At 48.6% G+C, this 25,521-nt stretch overlaps 1 protein-coding gene across 1 annotated transcript in view; it reads right to left on the bottom strand.

Moving 5' to 3' along the window:
* Positions 1–25,521, bottom strand: part of ANKMY1 (ankyrin repeat and MYND domain containing 1) — a 674,408-nt gene that overhangs the window by 603,254 nt on the left and 45,633 nt on the right. Inside the window, exon 2 of the mRNA XM_069618246.1 lies at positions 15,413–15,589. Coding sequence (XP_069474347.1) covers positions 15,413–15,589 — 177 coding nt within the window. The remainder of the gene's footprint in view (positions 1–15,412; positions 15,590–25,521) is intronic.

The following is a 25,521-nucleotide window of genomic DNA, read 5'->3' as shown; positions in this document are numbered from 1 at the left end:
GTGCTACGGCATGGCTCCAACAGATCTCAAAACGGTCATCCTAGACGACCACTACACAGATTCATGCAAGTTTGACCCAGTGCAAATGACAGTGAGCACATGGCAAAGAATATTTAAACACTTGGGTATATCTGCCCCATATAGTAGCAAAATTCCCTTCTGGAACTGTCCAAGCCTGCCCCCAACATTTGATGTAGATATCCAAATATCATGGGACCTAGGGAAGGTAATGAAGCTGGGAGATCTGTACCCAGAGGGCAAATTCGTAACTGAAGAGGAATATAGGATAGAAGGGAATAGTTTCTTACCTGTAACTCCATTTCTCCAGCATTGGTATCTTTCATGGATTCACATGCTTAGAATATTCCCCGTCGTCAGGCTGGGAATCCCCGGTACATTATATAGACCCTTTCCCGTAGGAAAACTTTTTCGACGCTATGCGTCCTATCCACCTCGTTTTGTATCATGCGTGCCCGCACCGTCAGGACGTCATGATACAAATACAGGACCCGCCCCCGCGCTCCCTCAGATTTCGGCCCCCAAAGTAGTGGGGGAACCGGTTTGCATGTTCAGGGGAGGCAGGTGGGCGCATGTGAATCCATGAAAGATACCAATGCTGGAGAAATGGAGTTACAGGTAAGAAACTATTCCCTTCTCCAGCATTGGATCTTTCATGGATTCACATGCTTAGAATAGATTACATAGCAGTACCACCCCCAACAGAGGAGGCGTGCATGCAAGCCCATATACTTTCCTCGCAAAGCCCGTTCCTTATGATCGTGTATACATCAGTAATCGTTAACATAGGAAAACGAACCACATACAGTCATAAATTCCACAGGATGCAACCCCTCAGCCGGGGCTTACCTTATTGGAATAGGTGTCGAAGCACCGCCTGTCCCATCCGGGTATCTTCGGCATGTTGCTGCGACAGGCAGTAATGGCGGGTAAAGGTGTGTATAGCCGCCCAGGTAGCCGCCATGCAGATGTCCCCCAGAGGGACTCCGGCCCACAGTGCCGTCGACGATGCCGCTGCTCTAGTTGAATGAGCTCTTGGCCGTCGTAGAAGAAGCTTCCCTGCCCTTGAATGGCAGTACGAAATGGTAGATGACACCCATCTTGACAGTCCTTGCTTTGAAATGGCTTTTCCTTTAGCACCCAAACCATAGGCCACGAACAGCTGTCTCGTTTCTCTGAACGGTTGCGTACGATGAAGATAAAACTTGAGAGCCCTTTTTACATCCAATGTGTGTAGCGTGCGCTCTGCTCCCGAGCATGGCTCCGGAAAAAACGTAGGCAACACAATAGAGGAGTGTTTATGGAACACCGAAGGAGCTTTCGGTATGAACTGTGGGTTAGTGGCTAGGACTACCTTGTTCTTGAAAAATCGTAAGTATGGTGGATCTACCGTTAGAGCCTGAACTTCTGAAATACGTCGGGCTGAAGTGATGGCCACCAGGAAGGCCAATTTCCACGACAAAAACTTTAGAGACGATGATGACATCGGCTCAAAAGGAGGCTTCATAAGAGAGTTAAGACCAGATTGAGGCTCCACTCCGGCGGAAATTTCTTCTCTGGAGGGAAACTCCGAAAAAGGCCTTTGAGGAAGTGCTTAATCAGGCGGTCGCTGAACAATGGTGCCGAATGCCGTAGACGAGTAAACCTTGAAATGGCGGCCAGGTGTACTTTTATTGACGATACCGACAGGCCCTTTTTAGCTAAGAACAGCAAGTATGGAAGGAGCTGTTCCGGCTTAATCGATTGCGGAGCCAAACCTGGTTGATCCTCACACCACTGACAGAAACTTCTCCATTTGTACGCGTATGAGGCGTTTGTGGAAGGTGCTCTTGCCGCTTGCAGGATACGCCGACAGTCCTCCGGAATCGTTAGCCAACCAAATTCGGCGAAGTCAGGAGCCAGGCCGTCAACTTGAGGCTGTCCGGGTCGTGATGCCAAACGACACCCTCCTGTCGAGACAGAAGGTCGGGGGTCTTCTGGAATCTCATCGGTTCCGCCACCGCTAAGTGTAGCAGGTCTGAAAACCACACCTGTCTGGCCCAGTACGGGGCCACCAGAATTACCCGACATGGGTACCTGAGGATCCATTGCAACGTCCTCCGGACAAGGGGAAATGGAGGGAATGCGTACAGGAATTTGTTCGTCCATGGGAAGGAGAACGCATCCCCTAGTGAGCCCTGCTGAGGCCATCTGCTTGCGTACTGATGGCATTTCCTGTTGTTCTTCGTCCCGAACAAATCTATGGAAGGATGTCCCCATTTCATGAATACTTGTTGTAGCTGTTGGTCGTTCAGCACCCATTCGTGAACTTCGTTCATTTCTCTGCTGAGGGCATCGGCTTCCACATTTTGCACGCCTGGCAGGTGGAACGCCAATATTTGCATGTTGTGTTGCAGGGCCCAATGCCAGATTTTCTGTGCCTCCGTCGATAGGGACCTGGAACGTGTCCCTCCTTGTTTCCTCAAGTAGAACATCGTAGTGGTGTTGTCCGTCATGACACCCACCACCGAGTCCCTCAGTTGAGGAAGAAAAGATTTTAGAGCCCATCGCACTGCTCTCAGTTCTAGAAGGTTGATATGCAGGGAGGACTCCTGCAACGACCACTGGCCTTGTTCCTGCAACGTATCCAGATGAGCTCCCCATCCGCTCAGCGATGCATCCGTCACCACCGTCTTTTGGAACTCCGGTTCCAGTAGAGGCATTCCTTTCGTTAGATGAGTGGACACTCTCCACCAGCAGAGTGCTTGTATTAGTTGTTCGTCGACAACCAGTCTGTCGGACCAGCGACCTTGGCTCTGCGCCCAACGGTCCGCTAGAAATTCCTGGCAAGGCCTCATAAACAAACGGCAGTTGCTTATCAACGGAATGCAGGACGACATGGTCCCTAGCAGGGACATGTATTTGCGCACCGACACTTTGGTACCGCAACTCCATTCCGACGCCTTGCTTTGAAGTTTTTGAATTCTTTCGCTGGATGGTCTCACCAGGCTTGTGTGTGTATGAAACTCCGCTCCTAGAAAGACCAAGGTCCTCGAAGGCTCTACGGAGGACTTGTTGAAGTTTATTGTGAAGCCCAGTTCCCGTAAGAGGGACATTGTGGCCCTTAGACTGTTTCGTGTTTGTTCCCTGGACGAACCTCTGACCAGCCAGTCGTCTAGATATGGATAGACATGGTGACCATCCTTCCTTAAATGGGCCGCTATAGGGGCCAAGCACTTGGTGAACGTCCTGGGGGAGGACTTGAGCTCGAACGGGAGGACCTTGAACTGAAAATGCTTTCTCCCGACGACGAACCTTAAATATCTCCTGTGTCGTGGGCGTTTTGGGATGTGAAAATAGGCGTCTTGAAGGTCTAGTGACGATAGATAATCCATGGGTTGCACCGACCTGATAACCTCCTGGAGCTTTAGCATTTTAAATTTTAGGCTCTTTAGCCATTTGTTGAGTATGGGCCTCCATTTTCCATTTGGCTTCTTGACAACGAAGAATCGGGAATAAACTCCGTGTCCTTCCTGTGCCACGGGAACTCTCTCTACCGCTCCTTTCCGCAACATAAGCGCCGCCTCTTGTCGTAGGATTCGGAGGTGGGGCTGGGTTGAAAATACAGGCGGAAGACTTGGAGGCTTGTCTTTGAATTGTAGCGCATGACCCATGCGAATCGTGTCCAGAACCCATCGATCTGCGGTGATGCATTTCCATTGGTCGAAGTGATGAGAGACTCGGCCCCCCAGGACGTTCCGAATGCCGTCATTGGTTGCTGGTTTGCTTGTTCTTCGTCGACGAGGGACCCGAGCCTCGCCGCCTGGAAGCTTGATAGTCTCTGCTTCTACGTGCCGACTGGGACGCTCGTCTGAACCCTTGTGAAGAGTACGAGGGCCTGTTAAATCCACGGTCCCTAGAGGCTCCAAAGCGGGAGTTTCCAGAAGCACCCCTAAAGGGGCGAAAAGAGCGAAAGTTTCTACCCGTTTGGAGGGCGCCGAGGGACCTAGCAGTATCCGTGTCTTCCTTCATCCCCTTCAACGCTTCATCACCCTTTTCTCCAAACAGATGTTCTCCTTCACATGGCATGTCAAGGACTTTGTACTGGACTTCAGGACGGAAAGTAGTACATTTGAGCCACGCTTGTCGACGAAGTACTACACCATGGTTGATTTGTTTGAAACCGGACTCTGCTAGGTCAACTGCAATATTAATTGCGTGGTTCGAAGCCTCTTCGCCATCCCGCACCAGTAACATGGCTGCTTTCCGGTGTTCATCTGGCAGATGTTCCAGGATAGGGGCTAGTTTGTGCCACATTTCCCTATCGTATCGTGACACGATCGCTAAGGAATTGGCTGCTCTTACCGTCGTCGCGCCGACCGAGAGCACCTTTTTTCCAAAGGCGTCCTGCCTCCTAGCCTCGCTTTCTGGTGGAGTTGAACATTTTTGCTGTACCCTGGCCTTCCTAGCCGCTGCCGCCGACACCACCGAGTCGGACAGAGGTTGTGATGTAAGACATTTTGGAGTGGACTCCGGAGCTTTAAACTTTTTCTCAATCCGCCCCTTTACAGCCGGCTCCGAGAACGGATGGCGCATCGTCTTGAGACCTTCTTGCCACACGTGGTCCAGAATTGGGATGGCAAATACCGATTTCCTCCTTTGACCCATATGGTCAAAAAGGAAACACAGTCTTTCTTCTGCTCCTCAGGAATCAGGCCGAACTCAGAACACGCTTCTCCCATCATTGCATGGAAGGCTCCCACATCATCCGGAGGAGATGGCTGTGTCTGGCTCTTCGTAGACTCTATCTCTATATCCGAATTCCATGTTGGGTCCCTCGACGGTGACCGGGAAATGTCTGACCCTGAGTCACAGAGTATAGAATCGGACTCCGACAACTCACTCTCCTCCTGCGCTCGAGGACGAACATTTACCACCTGGGTGGCCGATGGGTTTTTAGTCGTCGAGCGAGCCGCACAAGTTTGCTCGTCGACAGAAGGTACAGAAAAAAGTGACGATGAAGTCCCAGGTTGAGGGATCTGCGTATCCAGCCGCTGTAGGAGCTTCTGAAGAGTATTAAGCACATCCAGAGACAAAACTGTCTGAGGGGTCAGTAACGTTGATGATAGAGGTACCATACCCCCACTCGCACTCGTCGTCGTCGCCGAGGTGGAAGGCCGTAAGCCCAAATCCGACGGCTGCAGAACCATGCCACCTTCTCCTTCCGCTGAGCAGGCCGTGTCTGGCTGCAGCAAGACTTCAGGGGGGATCGGGTCATAGAGCTCTGGCAGCCAAGCCATAGACTGAGTCTCCGTCGATGAAGGAATCCCAACCACTGCTGCCTGAACGGTAATAGGCATCGTCAATGACACCGAGGTCGACGAGCAAGTAGTCGGCGTCGAGCCCTTAGACTTCGTCGCCGATTTCGATGCCGACTTCCCAGCTGAAGCGTCTCGACTCACGGAAGACCCAGGACGGTCCCCTGAGGAGGATTTTTTTTTTCGTAAACTCTTTTTATTGATTTTACAAAATAACACACAAACCATCCCCCCCTTCTCTCCCCCCCCCCCCGGCAACAAGCTAAGTCCTTGCACCCTCCAATCCCTCTTAAACGAGATAAGAACAAAAAACAATAAAACACAGTCATCGCAAATCCAGAAGCCTCAACCGCTGCGGACACCACATCACCTTATAATCGTCATTAAAGACTTGCAGTAGTTCCTCCCAGTCTGCTGCGAATCTTTGGGCCTTATTGTCCATGGCATAGGTTGCCCATTCCAAAGCCACTATCTCCCACAGTTTTCGGAACCAATCTTGTATTCTAGGAACTTCCGAGCCTTTCCATCTCTGGGCTATTAACTGCATAGCTGCCAGAGTCGTGATGACCATCGCTTTTCCTCTTCCTCTAGGTTCACCTGCCTCTGAGACCACCCGCTCCCCCAAGAGAATGTGCGCTGGGGTCCCGCAGGCCTTCAGTCCAAATGCCAGCCCCTGTGCCTCCCTCACCTCCCCCCAGAACGGTTCGAGCTTGGGGCAGTCCCACCAAATGTGTTCCGCGGAGCCCACCATCCCACATCCCCTCCAGCAGAGGTTCGTGTTAAGACGGATTTCTGAACTCTGTCCTGGTGGCGCAGAAGTTCAGAAGGCCAACCTAATTACTTGGAACAGGGTAACCTCTGGACGAGCCAGACCAATCAAGGTAGCGATCGCGGCGGTCAAGACTAGGTCTCAAGAGGGGTGAGGGTGACTGAAAGCCCGCAATGAGCACACAAAGCAAGAGCGCTTACAAACTACTCCAAACAGTTGTTATATCAAAAATAGATACACATTTATTTTAAGGCCTTTAAAACAATGACCGTAGCGAGAAAATCACAATATCACAATATTAAACCAACACATACCATATCAATACAATATATATACAAATACACAGTCGCAAGCGTTTAAAGCACGAAATATGTAGTCCACCTGAAAGGAAAGGAAAACAGGCAGTGCGATAACGCTTTAGACTCAGTTCGCCTTCAGAGGCACCTAACTAGATGGAAGTCCGAGCCCTGCGAAGAGTGGAGCCTTGTGCTCAAAGTACCTGCCACGCCGGTGCCAACGGGCAAAAGGGGAAGCTCTTCGGAGGAAGTCAGGCAGTTCGGGTTAGTGCACAGCAGAAGGAGAACAGGTTCCGCAACTCAAGCGCAGCCTCCACAGCGGGCAGAAGCAGAGCGCGAGTACGGCCAAAAGGGTGCTGTTTTTACACAGCAGGGAAAAGCAATGGGATACTGCAGGAGGGCGACCAGATCCTAGCTAAACTACTCACCGGTCCCCGAAGCAAGCAGACCCAGGCTTCTCCACGTTAGTTTCAGCAGCTGGCAGGTTCAGAAGAGCAGGGAACGCCTCGTAGTCGTGTAGAGCAAAAAGACGTCCCAATCGACGAAACCAGCACAGTTTGTTGCCGCAGCAGGACAACGGAGCGGCCGTGTGTATTCGAGCCAAATGTACACTCCTCCCTTCAGACTTGGGAACGCCAAGTGTACGAAGCGTGGGAGAGTGACAAGGACTCGGAATACAACACAACCTGGCGGCGGTTACAGAGCAGGACTCCCTTGTAAGCTGGTCAGTCAACTGGATGGCCCAGAGACACTTCCGAAAGCTTACTTGGCAGGAGATGATGAAGTCGCCGGGAATAGCTGTTCCTGCTATTCCAAAGGTCGAAGCACCAGTACAGGCCTTCTGGTTCGATCCAAGGAGGAAAGGGGTTCACAGGACGACAGCAGTGCAAAGGAGGATTCCTTCAGCGGGTCACCAGCGATTCCTCGGTCCAGCCTCGTGGTTGCAGGATACTTGGCTCCTGTATTCCTTCGTTCGTGAGAACTCAGGAGATCGACATGGTAGTGGTGTTTCCAGCCCCCTCTTATCCACGGTTCCCTTCGCGCCAAAACGGAGGGGAGCCAATGGGAGATCCGATCATCAACACACATACCATACGTGGACCAATCACGGACCACGGTGGTCCCAAGCATTCACACCACCCTAGACTCTCTGGCACCCAGGATGTGTATTGGGACCAGACATCCCAGCCCACACCCTGGAGGCACACAAACGACATGTAGAAGCCCGCGAAAGCATCCGTGTTTCGCGGGAAAGTACATGCCCAAATAAGGAAGGCCCCGGGTCGCCCGACCTGAGGAAGGTGAAGGGAGCAAGACGATCAGTGGACAGGACAAAGGAGCCTCGTGGTCTGGCCATTTTGGGAGCCAGGCCACCATTTTGGGTTCAGTGCGAAAAACGTGCCCAGAACGCCAAAAGGAGCTCAAAATAAACAAAACGATCGCTGCCACCATTCCAAGTCCCTGAATGACTTGCACCGATCAAAATACCATCCTAAAAGAGTATCTAGGGGCTGCAGAAGGCTAGAGACCCAAGAGAGCTGTAACTTAGCTTACAGTGCCCTCTTGTGTCATGTTGCACTAAAGCCGCAACATGATAAAAGAAACTACGGGAAACAGCGGTCCCCGGTACTGACTGTCTTAAGGGCATGTCAGTTTCCCCATCAGAAAGGAGCAAAAGCCCAGAGGAGTGCGGCAGAAGGCTGCACTTCTCTGGCAAAGTCAAGAACAAGGTGTAAAACAACAGCAAAAAGTTTAGGGGTTGCCACATGGAAGGAAAATTACCTACAATTACGAAATCTTTCCTAACAGTTCGTCACATTAGGAAAAAATCTGTTCAGCCGGGTCGGGGTATAGTGCCACCTGAACATAATCTTATACCACGTCTCCTGTAATTGGGACGCTCTAGCCAGTTTGGGGATCTTCCTCCACAGTGTCCCCCAGTCCGCCCGGCTAATCCAGCGTCCCAGGGCCTCCTCCCATTCTCGCATATATGCCCATTGGGCCCCTTCCTTAGGGCCTGCCAGAGTCTTATATATGTTAGAGATAAGACCTCTCCCCCCGTCACTCGTGAGCAAGAGTTTTTCAAAGGGAGTCGGATCCCTTGTTGCAGCTTTCCTGTTCCCTGGATGAAGAACCCAATGGCGGATCTGAGCATATCTCAGCCTCTCCCTCTCTTGTACCGCAAACAGCTTCTTACAGTCGTTGAATGATAACACCTCTCCTCCAGAAAACATATCGCACAGTTTCCGACAGCCCCCTTCCTGCCAATTCACAAAGGCGCCTTTCTCCACCCCAGGGGAGAAGTCCCCGTTACCGAATATGGGAGTAAAGGGAGATGGAAATGTGGTGATCCCCTCTGATTTTGCTAGCCTATCCCATGTATCTGCCATAAGTTTGGTGATGGTGCTTTCATAAAGATGGGCCGGCCTAAGCCGTTTCGGGAGCCACAATACTTCGGCCAGGTTTCGATGTGCTACCGCCCTATCCATTCTTACCCACAATTTATCTTGCATGCCACCCTCTCCCTTCAACCATTCCCTGATAATTCGCAGCTGAGCTGCCTCATAATACCGTCTAAAATTCGGTACTGCCAGGCCCCCCTCGCTCTTCGATGCCATCAAAATTCGAATTCCCACCCTAGGTCTCTTCCCTTCCCAAATGAATTCCCTGGTTAGAGTTTCCAGCTCCTTGAAATAACTCGCCGGTACCGGCAACGGAACAGCTTGGAATAAGTACAGGAGCCTGGGGAGTGTAACCATTTTAACTGCGGCTATCCGCCCCAGCCACGAGACCCTCAAAGCTCTCCACTTTAGAAAATCCCACTTAACGGCCTTAAGAAGCGGGGGAAAATTTGCCCGAAACCATCCAGACAGGTTGGCAGTAAGTCTCACCCCTAAGTAGCGTATCCCTCCCGGGCTCCACAGAAAGTCAGAAGTCGTCCGTAGATTTTCTCGTTCCGCTGGGTCAAGTGTTAAATTCAGGATCTCGGATTTGTTAGCATTAATCTTCAGACCCGAGACCGACCCAAAAGCATCCAGAAGGGCCACACAGGCCGGCAGCGAAGTCCGCGGGGCGGTAAGCATGAGCAACATGTCGTCAGCAAAGGCTGCTACTCTGTGCTGTTCCCCTCCAAATGGAATCCCCTCGATATCCCCTGCCTCCCGGATGGCTTGGAGGAGTGGCTCCAGATAGAGAGCAAATAATATTGGGGAGAGGGGACAGACTTGTTTTGTCCCTCTCTGTAGAGAAATTGCTCTGGAGGCACTCCCGTTCACCATCACCCTAATGGAGGGAGTCTGATAATTAGCCTTGACCTTCCTCAAGAAGTCCCCCCAAACCCCATTTTCCCCATTATTCGAAAGAGGAAGGGCCACTCGACGCGGTCAAAAGCCTTCTCCGCGTCCAGAGCCACCAGGATCGCGGGGGTGAGCGTTTTATGAACCTTCTCGATTACATGAGCCACCCGACGAATGTTGTCCGCGGTTTGTCTGCCTTTGACAAACCCGGCTTGATCTGGGTGTACCAGGTCTGGGAGGATGGCATCTAGCCTATTGGCCAGTATCTTAGTGAAGATCTTAGCATCCAGATTGATCAATGCTATAGGGCGATATGATGCTAGGTCTTCCGGATTTTTATTGGGCTTTAAGAGTAGGGTGACTTTGGCCTCCTCCATGGAAGGCGTAATGCGGCCCGCGAGGCGAAATGAATTAAACAGCGAAGTGAGGATTGGGGTTAGTTGCACACTGAACAGTTTATAAAAAATGGCTGTATAACCATCTGGGCCAGGGGCCTTACCCGGTGGAAGGGCTTCTATCACTCCCCGCACTTCGTCTTCTTCAATTTCCCGATCAAGGGCTTCGCGTACCGCGCTACTTATTTTCCTCAGGTGGCTATTCCGGAGGAAGTCCTCTTGTTTCTCACCCGGGGGATATTGAGTAGCGTAGAGCGACTCGTAGAACTTAGCAAATGCTTCTTGGACCTCCCCTTGATCCGAGACCCGCTCCCCCCCTGGCAGCCTCAATGCCGTGATCGTATTCCTCGCCCTTTTGCCTCTCAGTAATCGCGCCAGCAGAGTGCCCGATTTATTGGCCTTTGCATAATATTGTTGGCACACCGACAGCATTGCCCCTTCCGCCTTCTTGGTGCGCAACAGTTCCAACTGCCCCACCGCCTTCCTATATACCCGCATTGCCCTGCGAGAGGGGGTGTCCCCTGCCGCCTTCCTAGCCACCTCCACTTCAGCTTCCAACTGTGATTCAAGTTTCTGCAGTTGTTTCACCCGATAGGCCGATATAGCTATTAGTTCCCCCCTAAGGGTGGCCTTAAAGGCATCCCACCGCATATCTTCCCCAGTATCCCCCTTCTTGTTCGTGTCGAAAAAGAGCCTAATCTTCTCTTCAATATCCTCCATGAGCACCGGATCCCTCATGATGTATGCAGGGAGTTTCCAGCCCCAAATCCCTTTCCTTTTCTGACCCACCTCCATCACTAAGGAAACTATTTTATGGTCCGCAATCCCTAACGGTCCCGTGCTGACTTCCCGGATTGCTCCAACTAATGCGGCAGAGACCCAAATGTAATCAATTCTAGATTGCGACCCATGGACTCCCGACAAAAAGGTGTGGCCCTCCTCGTCACCTCTAACCTCCCTCCAAGTGTCACGCAGCCCCAGCCTACCGACTCTTTCCTTCAAGTCCTTAGACATTACCGCTCCTCCGCCCTCCCCGCTGCCACCTGTTCTATCCTTCCCCTTGTCCCCCTGAGGAGGATTTTGACAGCGCTTGCCTCTCCGTCTTAGATGATGAGGAGGAGGAGGAGGGCTTTTTATGTGATGAGGAAGACCCAGCATGCTTTCCCGTATGCTTGTCCTTAGCGCGGTTTTCCGCCGGCCGTACCTTCTTCGATGGAGGTTCCGACTTGCTCCTGGAGGCCGTGGAGCCAACTTCCGAAGCTGGGTAGGCACCCGCTCCGTCATTAAGCCAGTCGACCAGCCTTCTTTTACGGTCCTTAAGGGTTTTTTGGGAGAAACCCTGGCATATCTCACATGTATCCGCCGTGTGGTGCGGGTGGAGACAGTAGATACAATCCATGTGGGCATCTCCTTCATAAACTTTTTTGAGGCCACATGTCGCACAAGGGCGAAATAACGCTTTTCCAGACATAATTCTCCAGAATTTTAACGTTGCCGAAGCGAAACAGAAAAAACAACCCAATTTCCAATAGCAGTAATCACGAGGATCCCACTACTTTGAAAGACGGTTGAAATCTGAGGGAGCGCGGGGGCGGGTCCTGTATTTGTATCATGACGTCCTGACGGTGCGGGCACGCATGATACAAAACGAGGTGGATAGGACGCATAGCGTCGAAAAAGTTTTCCTACAGGAAAGGGTCTATATAATGTACCGGGGATTCCCAGCCTGACGACGGGGAATATTCTAAGCATGTGAATCCATGAAAGATCCAATGCTGGAGAATTGGGAGATAACCCAGTCAAGATGTTGCAATATTATAGAATGCGAGCAGCAGTAAAGAAGAGGTGGCCATCGTTCCCCCAGGAACCAGAGCCCTGTGATTGCATAAAGGCTATATCAATGGGAGAAGATCGGAAAGGGCTGAGACTATACAGGATAATACAGAACACATGGTGCAAAGTAACCCAGAAAAGGGCAAATGGGAGAGGGACATTGCAGCGAATATAGATGAGACCAAATGGCGAAGATACTGTTGTCTGACAAAGGACGTTTCACTCAATGCCTGATTACGGCTAATACAATTCAAAGTATTAAACAGACTACATTAAACCCCAGTCAGAGTGGCACAGTTTTCCTGCAACGTCTCAGACAAATGCATGAAATGTAAGGCAGAGGAAGCAGACACAATTCATATGTTCTGGTGCTGCCCAAAAGTGACACTATTCTGGTGGGAGGTTGCAGAGGCACTTCATGTAATGACAAAGTTCCCTTCCACTCTCCTTCCCCTTAAATACCTGTTGGGAGTTATCAGAAAGGTTGACATTAAAATGTGCAGACTATTTAACATGGGATGTGTTATAGCCAAGAACTGTATAGTATTGCATTGGAAATCCAAGACGGCGCCATCATTAAATGAATGGTTGAGAGAATTAACCTATGTACATGAAAGGGAGGAGGGGTACACTGGAACAGTAAAGGCAAGTAGTAGACCAAAGGATATATGGGGGTCATTCCGGGAGTATGTGAAAGAAAAACTGAAGTAATGTGCAACACAAAACAACCAAACAACTGGAATTATAAATGTATTGGATACCTGTAAGAAAGTATATGACTGTATTAATGAGGTAGATTGAACGTCTTGTATTACATGTCTGCCCGTTACCTAAATAAAGTTAAAAAAAAAGAAAAAGAACGGTTACACCACACACATTCCGACCTCATTGGGTCCATTTATTCATTAAAGGAATGGTATCTTCTTCGCAGGAGCTGTTAATTATTTTTAGCTGAAACAGCTTCCTACTCACATAGGGGCCATATCAGACCCAGACCCTACTTCCTTCAGGCGAAGCCCACGTCCCTTCTTCTTCAGTACTCAGCTCTATATAGTATTGACACAGTGTTCGTAAGAGCCACAATAGCTGGGATTTGACCCGATATGCCCCAGGTTGGGAAGGACTCCTCGGATGTCCTTTGTACGTAATAATAATAATAATAATTAGGCATATATAGCGCTACGAACCCTGAGGTATCTGAGCGCTGCTTATTATTACCCACGGTGTGTGGTGCTCATTTATCGACCTCGGAAGGATGAAAGGCTGAGTTTGGCGCTGCCGGGATTCGAACCTGCGTTAGCAGCCTCTGCACGGATGTCAAAGCGAGCGCTCTACCCGCTGTGCCACTTGACCGGCTAACCCATGGTTGACCCATGCGCAGCTTTGTTGTTACACACTGATCCATGTCAACCTTGCGCGCAAGCCAATATCTACTTAATATGTTTTTAGAGCGTCGGATTCCAAAACCAGTGTCTGCTCAGAAATAGGGAGCCTGAGCAGTGCATTTTGAAAACTGTTATTCATCTTATTTGACTTGTTTGGGTTTTCTCCAGCTCGTTGCCCCTTTAACATCCCTTTAAGCACATCCAATTTGTTTTCCAATCTTAATAAAACCTCATGAATATTTAAGACCTGGTTTTCCATGCTTCCCAAAAGTATATAAGTGATAGGTTTCCTTCAAGTTACGTGAATGAATACAATTTCATTGGAGCTGTTGGTAAATTGGTCAAAATGCAGTCGCGTTTAGCTACCCTCCCAGGTGAGTTCCTACTTCCAGTTAAGCCCATCCTGCCTGTGTTCATGAAACACTGCAATTTCACTCATTGCATTTTCTGCCTGATATAGGATATCTTCCAAATCCTCAGGGATGATTTCCAAACTGTTCTTACTCCCAATTGAGTGCTCGATTGATTTTTCAGCTAACATCGTTTTTTCTCCGGGACCCCTAAAGCCTTTAAAAAAAACGTTTCCAGGGTGCCTGACGCATTTGATGATTTCTTCCTACTCTTTGCCCAGTTTGCCTTCCCCCCTAACTTCCCCACTTCCTCAAAGATCTGCGCCACCTTTGACCGCCTGTTTGCCCTGTTTATTACTTTCGGTTTCTTTTTTGCTGATAATCATCGATCAGTCCCCAACTCATCATAGGCTTTCCGCCTGGCCATCCCCCGGTACAAAAGTTTTAGCCTAGGCAGCAGGAATCTGAAATATAGTATTGCAAAAGTATGGAATGCTAAGGGATAACCCAATACAAAAGGGGCAAAATATTGCAAAGCTAAAAACAAAAGTACTAAGCAAAAATATAAATATCAATACACTTAATCAGTCAATTATTCGCAAAAGTGCAGCAGAATATAGGGTGGGAGAGGTTGAAGCTCAAAACAATCTAAGAGCGCAGAAGTGGTAGAGAGAGTCTACCACAGCTACTGGTAAAATGCACTTTGCACCATGTTTCAAATGTGTGAAAAGGATTAGGTAAATGAAAGATGACCAGCTTAACATATGTGTTATCCTCTGAGGATAATAAGAACCAGATCACTGTGTTTAACTGCTGAAAACTGTAAGAGTTTGCACAGTTTAGGCATTGGTTCATTTCAATGCTGTATAGGAAACAAGTCAGGCTAGTTAGTGCGCGCCACCGCCAGCATTGTGGCAAAAGGAATTCTGCGTTGCCTGAAAAGAAGAGTTCCGAGGAGAAGTCGTCAGTTGGGATTTGGCGAGGCAGTGTCTGACTGACTGGAAGAGTGAGGCTTTGGAAAATCCTCCCAGGCCTAGATCAGTCCCCTGGACCCCCACACTGAGGTTCCAGCAGTTTGCCTGCCAGCTCACCTCGAGGTAGTCCTGAAGGCTGCTCTTTGGCTCCATTACTGCAGCTACACATCTTCCACCCCCCCCCTTGAGTTGCACTGGCTGACCAGCTAATGAGTCGTTGTCGAAGCTCTGAGGAAAAGACGTCATTCTGACCACTGATATCCATTGAGTCAGCACCAGGACAACAAAATCGCACTGCCGTGAACTCCAGAAGACAGGTGAAGACCTATGACGCCAAGCTATCTGCTCCCCTGGGGAGAATGAAGCTACCCGGGGCGCCCACCTGAGGTGATCCAGGAAGAGGAGTCACCTTGGGGCATCTAGTTTGAAACAATCTCTGGCCACTGCCAGTGCTCAAGTGTACTCATCTCCTAGGAATCGACTTTACATGTTTGGCAGTCATTTGGTTAGGCAGTGGCAAGGAGGTGTAAATCCCCATTGTTGGAATCCGTAAGTCTCCTTGGGAATTTTTGGTGGAATTACCACTACTTCTGACATAGTAATTCGAATGATTTCTGGTGCCCTAATGCCCCTCACTTGGCCAGATCATACAATAACTGAACAACAACGTTCGGAAACAGCCTCCTCCACATTTCTAACCAGGAAGCTTACGTTAACTCCCAGTGTGTAGACGCAGCAAAGTTTACATATATGAGCCAGTTAGACAGTCATGTCCATGCAAAGTATTCAGCCCCTTTACCTCGCCGTTGGCCCATGTAAATTCTCCAAGACCGAGTTTCACATCGACTTCAAAATGTCCTTTGTAGGAAGAGCCGTCTGCCCACTGCTGAACGCTTCCCGTTTGCTGCACTGGGTTGGCTTTCTCTTCAGGGCATAGCGACGCTGCTTCCTCTCGCTCCATTGTCCCCTGATCATACTGCAATGAAAATGTAAAATGTGCATGAACAAAAGTGAACACAAATAAAAAACATGAAAATAGTATGTTCCATACCTCCACATGAACGCAAACCCAGAGCCAGGACTACGCACAGTTAATTGGGAACGAATAAGGAAACGTGTTTGGGACTAGTGGTGGAGTCTGCCTGCGCAGGCGCCGTCACTTACGCCAAGATGGATTAATCCTCAAAGGCCTAGAACGTGCTCATATTCAGATTCCCCTTCTCATTCTCTTTGAGCAAACACACAATGCAGTGGGCTTTCTACACATTCCACAGTGCCTTCCGCATTCACCGATGGGATGCGCTTTAAAATATTTAGAGTGACGTATGCTCTGCGTCTTTATGAACGCAAGGGGATGTTGAATGAGAGGGTCATGGGACAGCAGAACCGCTGCTGTCCCACTTGCATTTCTACACTACAAAAGTTGCCGGTTGTCGAACCTGCATATCACACACACAGTGCAGCAACGAGTGCTCAACCCAGTGAGCTATCTTACCCGCTATAGCTATCAGAAAACCAGCCACTGCAGAAACAAAGACCCACTGCAGAAACAAAGAGCCACGTGCTGCTGGCCATAGCCAAGGGGCCTCAATAAAAAAAATTTAAAAACATGTTTTTCTCTTTCTTTAGGGGTAGCAAGGGAGACCTCAGGGGTTGCAGGTGACCCATGGCGACCCCTAAATGACGTCCCTGTAAACTCCCTGTTTGCAGGGTTGGACTGGGACAAGAAATAGGCCCGGACACCTAAAAAAAGAGTGGCCCACCCCTCACCTCAAAAAAAGTGGCCCTGAAACCATCATCCGTGAATCGCCTCAGTTCACGACTTTACAGAAAATGCTACTTATGGAGGGTTAATGGTGTTTGTTGCATGTAATGTTTGTGTAAACGCTTGATCTAGATCCCATGGCCATTCTTCAGAGGACCCTCTGTTGTGATTGACATGTTAGGTGTAAATTGGGACCACTTGCACCGTTTCATTTTAAGGGAAGCAACAGAAGCCCAATGAGATTGAGACCACCAGTTCCTTTCACATAGGCCTTCGAACCACCATAAGAATATGAGCTCCCATTTATATAGTGCTCTGAGGTACCTTAGTCCATAATATGTGCGCTATATAAGTGTGCTTTTCTCACTCACTCCAGAGTTGGATGATTTCAAAACTTCAAACTGTGGGAGAAGGACTTTTTATTGCAGTAATTGTGTACATGAGCCATGTTCTGTGGGAGAGAACGGAGGGGAGTGTCTTGGATAGTAGGAGCATGGGAGATTAGGGGGGGCATGAACTGTGGAAAAGTCCTGTTTTATTGGGGGACTCTGGATCTCGCAGTGTGTGACTGGTCAAAGAAATAAATAAGACTCAACCAACCATCTCCTTGAGATCCCACGGCGCGCACTGGCAACATCACTATAGCCTATAGGTTACCTGGGTCAAGGATTACATTTCAGAGCATCCCACTGCTTGTCAGCTTCTTCCAATCTTTGTAAATAACAGATATTACCATTACCCAACTAATGGTTGTCCTGGATAGTATAGCTCAGTGGCAATACGCTTTGCTTGGAAGCAACACGACGCAGAGCAACACAGGTTTGAATCCTGGTTCGTGCTTAGAAACCTGATCAGTATTAAGCGTGTTTAAATAACCAATTAATAATAATAAAGAATTGTATCAGCTTCATAATCATGAAATTCAGAGACAGCCCTGCTGGAATGTCCACATATTATGGCAGATTGCACAAAAATCTCTGGAGAGCTACATCTTTTTGTACCTGGGTCCCTGGGATGAACCCACTTATATGACAGAGGTAAGTGTTTTCTCTTCTGCCACCACTAGGCTGCAAAGTAACTGTTCAATATGAAAAATGTAAAGCCCATTACAGCTAGTACCGCGAACATGCCACTGCTAATAGCTTGAGATCTCTGTAAACTGTCTTTTGGGTTGTACTATGTTCAAGGCAGGCATCCCTAGAAAACCCTGTGTGGTAAAGGCACTGTCTTGTCATCATTGTTTGACACCTGTATCTTGTTGTTATTCATAATGTACATAATATATGCACATTAATCAACATTAACTTTTCACTGGTGATGAAACTTGCCAGAGAAAAGGGCCACTCCCATGCCATTTGTGGGGTCTGCTTAAGACCAGAGGCGTAGACAGGGTAGGGCCTGAGCAGGCAAGGCAAGCCCCCCCCCAAAATCTGTAAATTCTCATTCAGCAGCGCTGTGTGGGAATTTAGTTTAGTTTAGTTTATTATTTATATAGCGCCGCCTGGCCTTGGGGCATCCAGGCACTTGGCATGGTTACAAAGTAGTCAAAATATTACAATGTCACTGTGGTGGGCCCAACTAAATTAGCTTCAGGCCGCTCTTACAAGACGTTCCTGGCTACGCCTCTGCTTAAGACTTCAATAAAACTGCTGCTCACTGCAAATGCATAGCTTAAATACCTTCAGTCCTGGGCAATGCTGCATGGCCGCCCAAGGCGAGGCAGGGTAACTGGTGAGGAGAGGGGCAGCCCAACCCCCACCCGTCTGCTCCTCTCCTCTTCCTAGCTGCAGAGACATGCAGTCTCTGCCACACAAAGCTGAGGAAGAGTGAGGTGTGAACAATCACCTCACCCTTCCTCCAAGCAGCAAGGTGCTAAGCACCTAAGGAAACCAACAGTCAGGCAGGGCCCAGGTTCAAAGACCTGCCCCCCCAGGGGGCCAGACAGTTGGCTACCCGGCTGAGGGCTGGAACCCAGCCCCCACTACTATGCACATCAAAGACCCAGGGCTCCCCTGTGTCTTATAAATAAGAGCAGCATGCTCTGAGAAAACACAATCTGTTTGTGGACCCTGAACGGGGACCCAAACAAACAGGAGGTTCACTGTTTACTCAGTGTCTTCCAACCTTTGCTTCTTTAGCAAACTCTTTGAAGTTCACTGCACTCGCAGTGTCTTTCTATCTCTTGAACATTGTCCTGTTCAGAACTCTTCAACCCAGGAACGAGTGGCGAAAACTGAATAAACAGAAGAGGATCCCTGGGACGTGCCATGCGGGATCAGGACTCATGCCCAGCTGATCGAGGGAAGGACAAACAAACAAAGCAGCCCAGCATTACGCGGCGGTCAATTTCAGCCTGCAGGCTAAAGTATCACGGGTCCCAAATGAAAATCTCAGGAACCCCTAACACCAGCACAAAAGCCCAAGTCACCTCACCTCCTAGCAGCCATCGAGGCGGCAGAACACTATGGTTGGGCATGGGTCAGGGAAAATATGTATGGCCTACCAAAGGAAGGGGCACCCATACCACCCAGTCAAGATGACAACACAACACCATCAAAGAGAAGGAAGGTAACAGAAGGCGCAAGAAAAGGTAATAAACTGGCAAAATTATGCGAAAACATGTTTGAATTGCAACAATTATTGCTCTAAATCAGGGGAAAACAACTACCCCCCACAGAGGGAATGGGCCCATAAACCCCAGCATACCTATAGAACCCGCCATAACGGTCACCCCCCCAATCAGCAACAATCCCAACACCGGCCCCAACAACACCACTGCCACAGGTGCCAGCAACACCAACAACAGCCACCACAATTGCGCCAACAGCAGCAACAACAGACCCAGCAGGTGCTTTAAAAGCACGGGAAACCTCCATTACAGACACTCTGGGGCAGACAGGGGCAAGCAGCAACAACCCAACAGACATAGCAATGATCTGCAATGCCCAATTAGACTTAAAAATTAAATGCTTCCAGACTGAAATACTAAATAGATACAAAAGATGCCTAGCATGGAACATTGACACCACAATCAAAGAGGCCATATGGGCCAAAGAGTTCATCGAAATCTTTTCACTTATAGAAGCCCAACGTAAAGGGAAAGATGCATTTAGGGATCCCAAAAAGATAGAGGAGAAAGCCATAGCCAGAAACGCCCAGGTAGAACAGAATTTGGACAACTGGCTGCAGGCCTTTGCCATCCTGGCAACAATATATGAAGAAAAATTCCCCAATGATGGCAGAAAAGTATGGGCATACATGGATAAAATAAGAGAAGTAAAAATCGCTCAAAGAGGGATGACCTGGCTAGCATACGATATTAGATTTAGGAGAAGCATGTCAGAGAGGCCAGCCATAGAATGGGACGAGGTCCAGAATTACTTATACATGCTGAACGCCAAGCCTCCATCAGAGGATGAGGCCCCACAAACAACCTCCAAAAATAACAAAAATGCACAGGGCCCCAGAATTAATGACAACGAAAAACACAAAAAAGGGGAACAGCCCTTTCGGAAGAATCAGCCATGGGCGGCTAAGTCTAATGCCCACATGCAGAACAAAAAATACTCTCCAAAGGCCAACATCCCATGCAGGAATTTTGGAATAAACCTGTGCACCAACCCCTCCCCACCAACCCAATTTTTAGCACCAGGCAGAACTCCCATCAACTCAAACAAACAATTTTAGAGAAGCACTCAGAAATTACCCAGACAGGGAAACCAGCGAGGCGATTTGGCAGGGTTTCACCAAGGGTTTAATCATCCCTTTCAAGGGCACAGGGTCACAGAATGTCCTGATGAACCTAAAATCAGCCTGGGACAACCCCCTGATGGTGGAGAGCAAAATCAAGAAGGAACTACTACTAGGCAGGATTGCAGGACCCTGGGACCACATGCCCCTCAAAGACTACATAATATCTCCACTAGGTTTGGTCCCCAAAAAGGAACCCGGGAAAATTAGGTTAATTCATCATCTATCCTATCCCAAAGTACAATCTCTAAACGACGGCATTCCACACACGGAATATGCAGTATCCTACAACACTTCCAAGAGGCGGTAAGACTCATACAGGAATGCGGCAGGTACGCCCTGATGGCCAAACTGGACATCGAATCTGCTTTCAGACTATTGCCAGTCCATCCGTATTCCCAGAAATGGCTAGGTTTTACTTTTAATAACAAATTCTATCTAGACAGATGCCTCCCCATGGGGTGCACAGTATCCTGCACCCTATTTGAGCAATTCAGCTCCTTTTTTCAATGGGCTTTCCAAAAACAGAGACCCGGGACCAAAATAGCACATTACCTCGATGATTTCATGGTAATGGGACCAGCAAATTCTGAGGAATGCAGCAGGGCCCTGGAAACACTAGAAGGAATGGCCTCACAGTGGGGCATACCTCTAGCAAGGGAAAAAACGACCAAACCTGCCACCAACATAATTTTCCTGGGTATCGAAATAGACTCTGCAAGGGGCTTATGTAAAATCCCGAAAAAAAAAAATAGCAGAACTCCTGGAGAAAATACAAGCCCTGATATCAAGACAAGGGCACATTAAAAGAAATTCAATCATTAGCAGGTAGCCTCAACTTTGCAGCCAGAATAATCCCTCAGGGGAAGGTATTTTCCAGAAGTCTGGAGCTAAAAATCAAAGCATACACCAAACCCCAACTACACATCCGGCTAGGCACCGAGGTGAAACAAGATCTGGAAATTTGGGGGAATTTCCTTAAAGATTTCAACGGGACCTCACTTTGGCGAACGCCATTGAAAACATGGACAAAAAGGGTCCTTTTCACTGATGCAGGCGGGAGCAAGGAGTTTGGAGCCATACTAGACTCAGAATGGGTTGCAGGACATTGGCCCAACTCATGGCAACTGGCAGGGTGGACAAAAAACATCACCCTCCTAGAAATATTTCCCATTTGGCTAACCTTACACATCTGGGGCAGGCAGCTAGCTAACACGGAACGCTTGGTCTGGTGCGACAACATGGCCGTAGTGGGCTCCTTAAACAGAAGGTCTACCAAATGCTCTCTAGTACTGAAAGTCCTACGAGCCATCACAGCAGTTACACTACAAGAAAACATTGTGGTCAAAGCAGAGCACATCTCGGGGGCGGATAATAACATTGCAGATGCTTTATCTCGCTTTCAGTGGCCAAGATTCCGGGAGCTAGCGCCACACGCCCAGGAGCAGAGGACGCCAATACCAGCAGAATGCTTGGCAATAATGGGAAAACAAGAATAACGGCATCAACGCCAGCACCAGAGAGCCTAGGCCGGGATGCCCAACAAGAACCAGGCACCTCAAACACGGGTGCCAACAACATAACGGCATCAATGCCAGTGCCAGAGAGCCCAGGCCAGGATGCCCAGCAAGAACCAGGCACCTCAAAACAGGTGCCAACAACCCACTGCCCACAGGAATCAGGAACCCTGGCCCAGGATTCCTAACAGAGATGGCAGAAAAAGCACTGGCAAGCACTACCGCAGCGCAGTACAGTAAGTGCCTACAAACAGTATTTAGAGTCACAGGTTTAAACCATGTAGAGTTAATAACTGTTAAAGTCATCGAAATATTTTTTAAATGGGCGCATGAACAGGGCTTTAAGAGAGACTGGGCAAAAAGACACATAGTTGCAATCTCAGAACTCATATTTCTCAAAAATACGGGGCGATTCAGACTCCACCCAGACTTCAACAAGCTGGTACAAATAGCAAGCCAGCTGGAAGCCATATGCTGGCATCCATACAAGATCATATTATTCAAAACAGCTTTTTTCCTGGCATACTTCGGGGCGTTCCAGGTAGGAGAACTTATCGCCTCCAGCACCAAGGCCACAAACGGCTTGGGTGTCAGGGAGGTCAGGGTTAGACAGGAGAGCGTCAGCATAGAAATCGAACAGTCAAAAACTGGGGCCAAAAGAACAATCAACATTTGTTGTATTGATGAGACAACAAGCTGCCCAGTATGTATCACCAATCTTTATTACACACAAAGGCCCAAAGTGGGGGGGAGGTTCCTAATCCACAAGGACGCTTCGGCACTAAGCCGCTACCAATTTAAAGGGGTGCTGATGACAGCAATCAGCAAAGCAGGATGGGACCCAAAGGGCTTTGGCACCCACCCCTTCAGAATAGGTGCCGCCAACTCAGCATGGCAAGGAGGCTTAGCACCTCAACAGCGAAAAAACATAGGGGGATGGAAGTCAAATTGCTACAAAAGATAGATCAGACCACAGCTAATGTAGTCATCTTTCCACATTTTGCTTTCTCTTCCCCCCTGCAGAAACGACAGGCGAAGGGAGGACCCCACTCAGATCAGCATGGATAGTCAGCGGTGTCCAGACATTTGGTCGCCTGAAAACTGGTCGAAAGACATTTGGTCGACGCAATTTGGTCGAAAACCAAATGGTTGAATTTTTTTTTTTTAATTATATATATATTTTTCGGGTTTTCGTTTAAAAAAAAAAAGGAGGTTGGGGGGGACCCCCCCAAAAAAAAAAAAAAAAAAAAAAAGGGGTGAAAATAAAAAATAAAAAAATTCGACCATTTGGTTTTCGACCAAATTGGTTTGACCATTTGTCCAGTCGACCAATTTTTTTCGACCAAATGTCTGGTAACCATAGTCAGCCACTCATTTATCTTCAGGATGGGCCGATGGGCAGAAGAGACCAAAGAAAGGCCACCCTTCAGAAACACCATTGCTTCATGGTGGGGATACAGAGGCCTAAAATGGGCCGATATCCACGAAACACTAGCAGAGCTGGTCGCAAACAGAGACCCCCCAGAATTTCTGATTATACACCTAGGGAGCAATGACCTGGTTTCCATAGGAAGGAGAACCTTACTCGAGGACATTTGCTCCTCCCTAGCAGGCATTTCTCACAACTGGAGGGGAACAGAAATATATTTCTCGGCCATCATACCCAGAAAGAAATGGCAAGGGGCAAACTGCTACAAATCAGTAGACATCTCCAGAAGAAAACTGAACAGGGGGCTAGAGAAATTTTGTACAACAAGAGAACTGGGCTTCATAAAGCACCCGGCCATTACACTGGGTGACCCGGACCTTTTTCTCAAAGACGACACTCATTTATCAAATCAGGGCATGGAACACTTCTTTTGAGAAATCACAGCAACTCTAGCCTCCAGGGGTTGTCACTAGGAGATACTTTTGGGGGAACACGGTCAGCCGTCAACCTACCCGCGTGTGGCGGCATGGGCCAGAGGGGGTAACCTCAGGACCCGGTGCCCAAAAGTATGTTACTATTATGATATGTGATTATTGTTATCTCTTTAACCATATCTGTACAATAAAAACCTACGGCCTTTTATTGCCAACACTTGACAACACTGTGTGAGCCAAATTATTCTGTGTGAGGGTAAGGGGTCGGCCAATACCAATGCATGCATATGGGTTCAGCAGTTATGGGCAATGCCGCAGGGCCGCCCAAGGCGAGGCAGGGTAACTGGTGATACCATCAGCAGGCCAGGAGAGGGGCAACCCAACACCCCCTGTCTGCTCCTCTCCTCTTCCTAGCTGCAGAGACATGCAGTCTCTGCCACACAAAGCTGAGGAAGGGTGAAGTGTGAACAATCACCTCACCTTTCCTCCAAGCACCTAAGGAAACCAACAGTCAGGCAGGGCCCAGGTTCAAAGACCTGCCCCCCCCCAGGGGGCCAGACAGTCGGCTACCCGGCCGGGGGCTGGAACCTAGACCCCACTACTATGCACATCAAAGACCCAGGGCTCCCCTGGCTCTTATCAATAAGAGCAGCATGCTCTGAGAAAACACAATCTGTTTGTGGACCATGAAGGGGACCCAAACAAACAGGAGGTTCACTGTTTACTCAGTGTCTTCCAACCTTTGCTTCTTTACCACAGAACCCTCCCACCCTACAAAATAAGGGAGAAGAACAAAGGAAAAGAGGTACAAGGCACTGTAGGGTGCCCACAACAAGTCGTGGGACATGAGAAGGCGGCACGGGCCAGAGGGGGTAACCTCAGGACCCGGTGCCCAAAAGTATGTTACTATTATGATATGTGATTATTGTTATCTCCATAACCATATCTGTACAATAAAAACATACGGCCTTTTATTGCCAACACTTGACAACATTGAGTGAGCCAAATTATTGTGGGTGAGGGTAAGGAGTCGGCCGATACCAATGCATGCATATGGATTCAGCAGTTACAGCAGCAATCTGCCGAGCACCAATGCACTGGGTTGCATCACCGGCCATCCGTGTGGCGGGAAATGCAGGCGGGTGCTCTTGATAGAGTTTAAAATTGATAATACCATCTCTGCTGAGATGGGTGAAATGTTTACGGACTTAATTTAAGAAAAGTGTCATCAAACGTTGCCAATCAGAAGCCACATGAGTGCGCATTTCAGAGGTTAACTGTAAAAACAATAGTATTGGCAAATAAAATAGAATTATCCTCAAGTGTAACGTGCCCGCTGAAAGGACTAGATAGTACACATGACAAAACAACAAGCCCAGCCATCCCCAGACTTCCAGGAACAACGAAGAGTTTGATGCAACCAGGGACGTCATTTAGGGGTCGCCAGGGGCACCAATGACGATCCCTGAGGTCTCCCTTACTACCCCTGTGGTCTCCCTTGCTACCCCTAGAAAAAGAAAAAAAAGTTTAAATTCTTTTTCTAAATGCAAGCTCCCTGGATGTGGCTCTTTGCTTCTGGAGTGGCAGGCTTTCTTGCTCAGACCTCTAAAAAAAACAGGGGTTCCACAAGTCTAACACTTTCAGCGGGGACCCTAAATAAGAAAGAATAGGAGTACCAAATAATTTGTCTTTCAGGAATTCTATACAATAATTGGTAGACTCATTAAAGGTTTATTTCAGGCACACTTCAGGGGGTGAGTCACTGATTTAGTCTGTTCTTAAACACCTCAATGCAGCCTCATCCTTCTGAGGTCGATAAATGAGTACCAACACAGGTTGGGTGTTATTGTATGTATATTTGTTCTATATAAAGAGTTTAAGCGTAAGTGCTATAATAATAACACATCATTATCATTTGGCCATGGACATCTTCTTGCATTCACAGTAATCTGATAATATGGGCCCGTACACACTGATCTTAACGATACATATGGAGATCGATTCTTGTAAGAA

The sequence above is a fragment of the Ambystoma mexicanum genome, chromosome 10 (assembly GCF_040938575.1).
Source record: "Ambystoma mexicanum isolate Mex_15411 chromosome 10, UKY_AmexF1_1, whole genome shotgun sequence".
Lineage (NCBI taxonomy): Eukaryota > Metazoa > Chordata > Amphibia > Caudata > Ambystomatidae > Ambystoma > Ambystoma mexicanum.
This window is presented reverse-complemented; position numbering and strand designations above follow the sequence as displayed.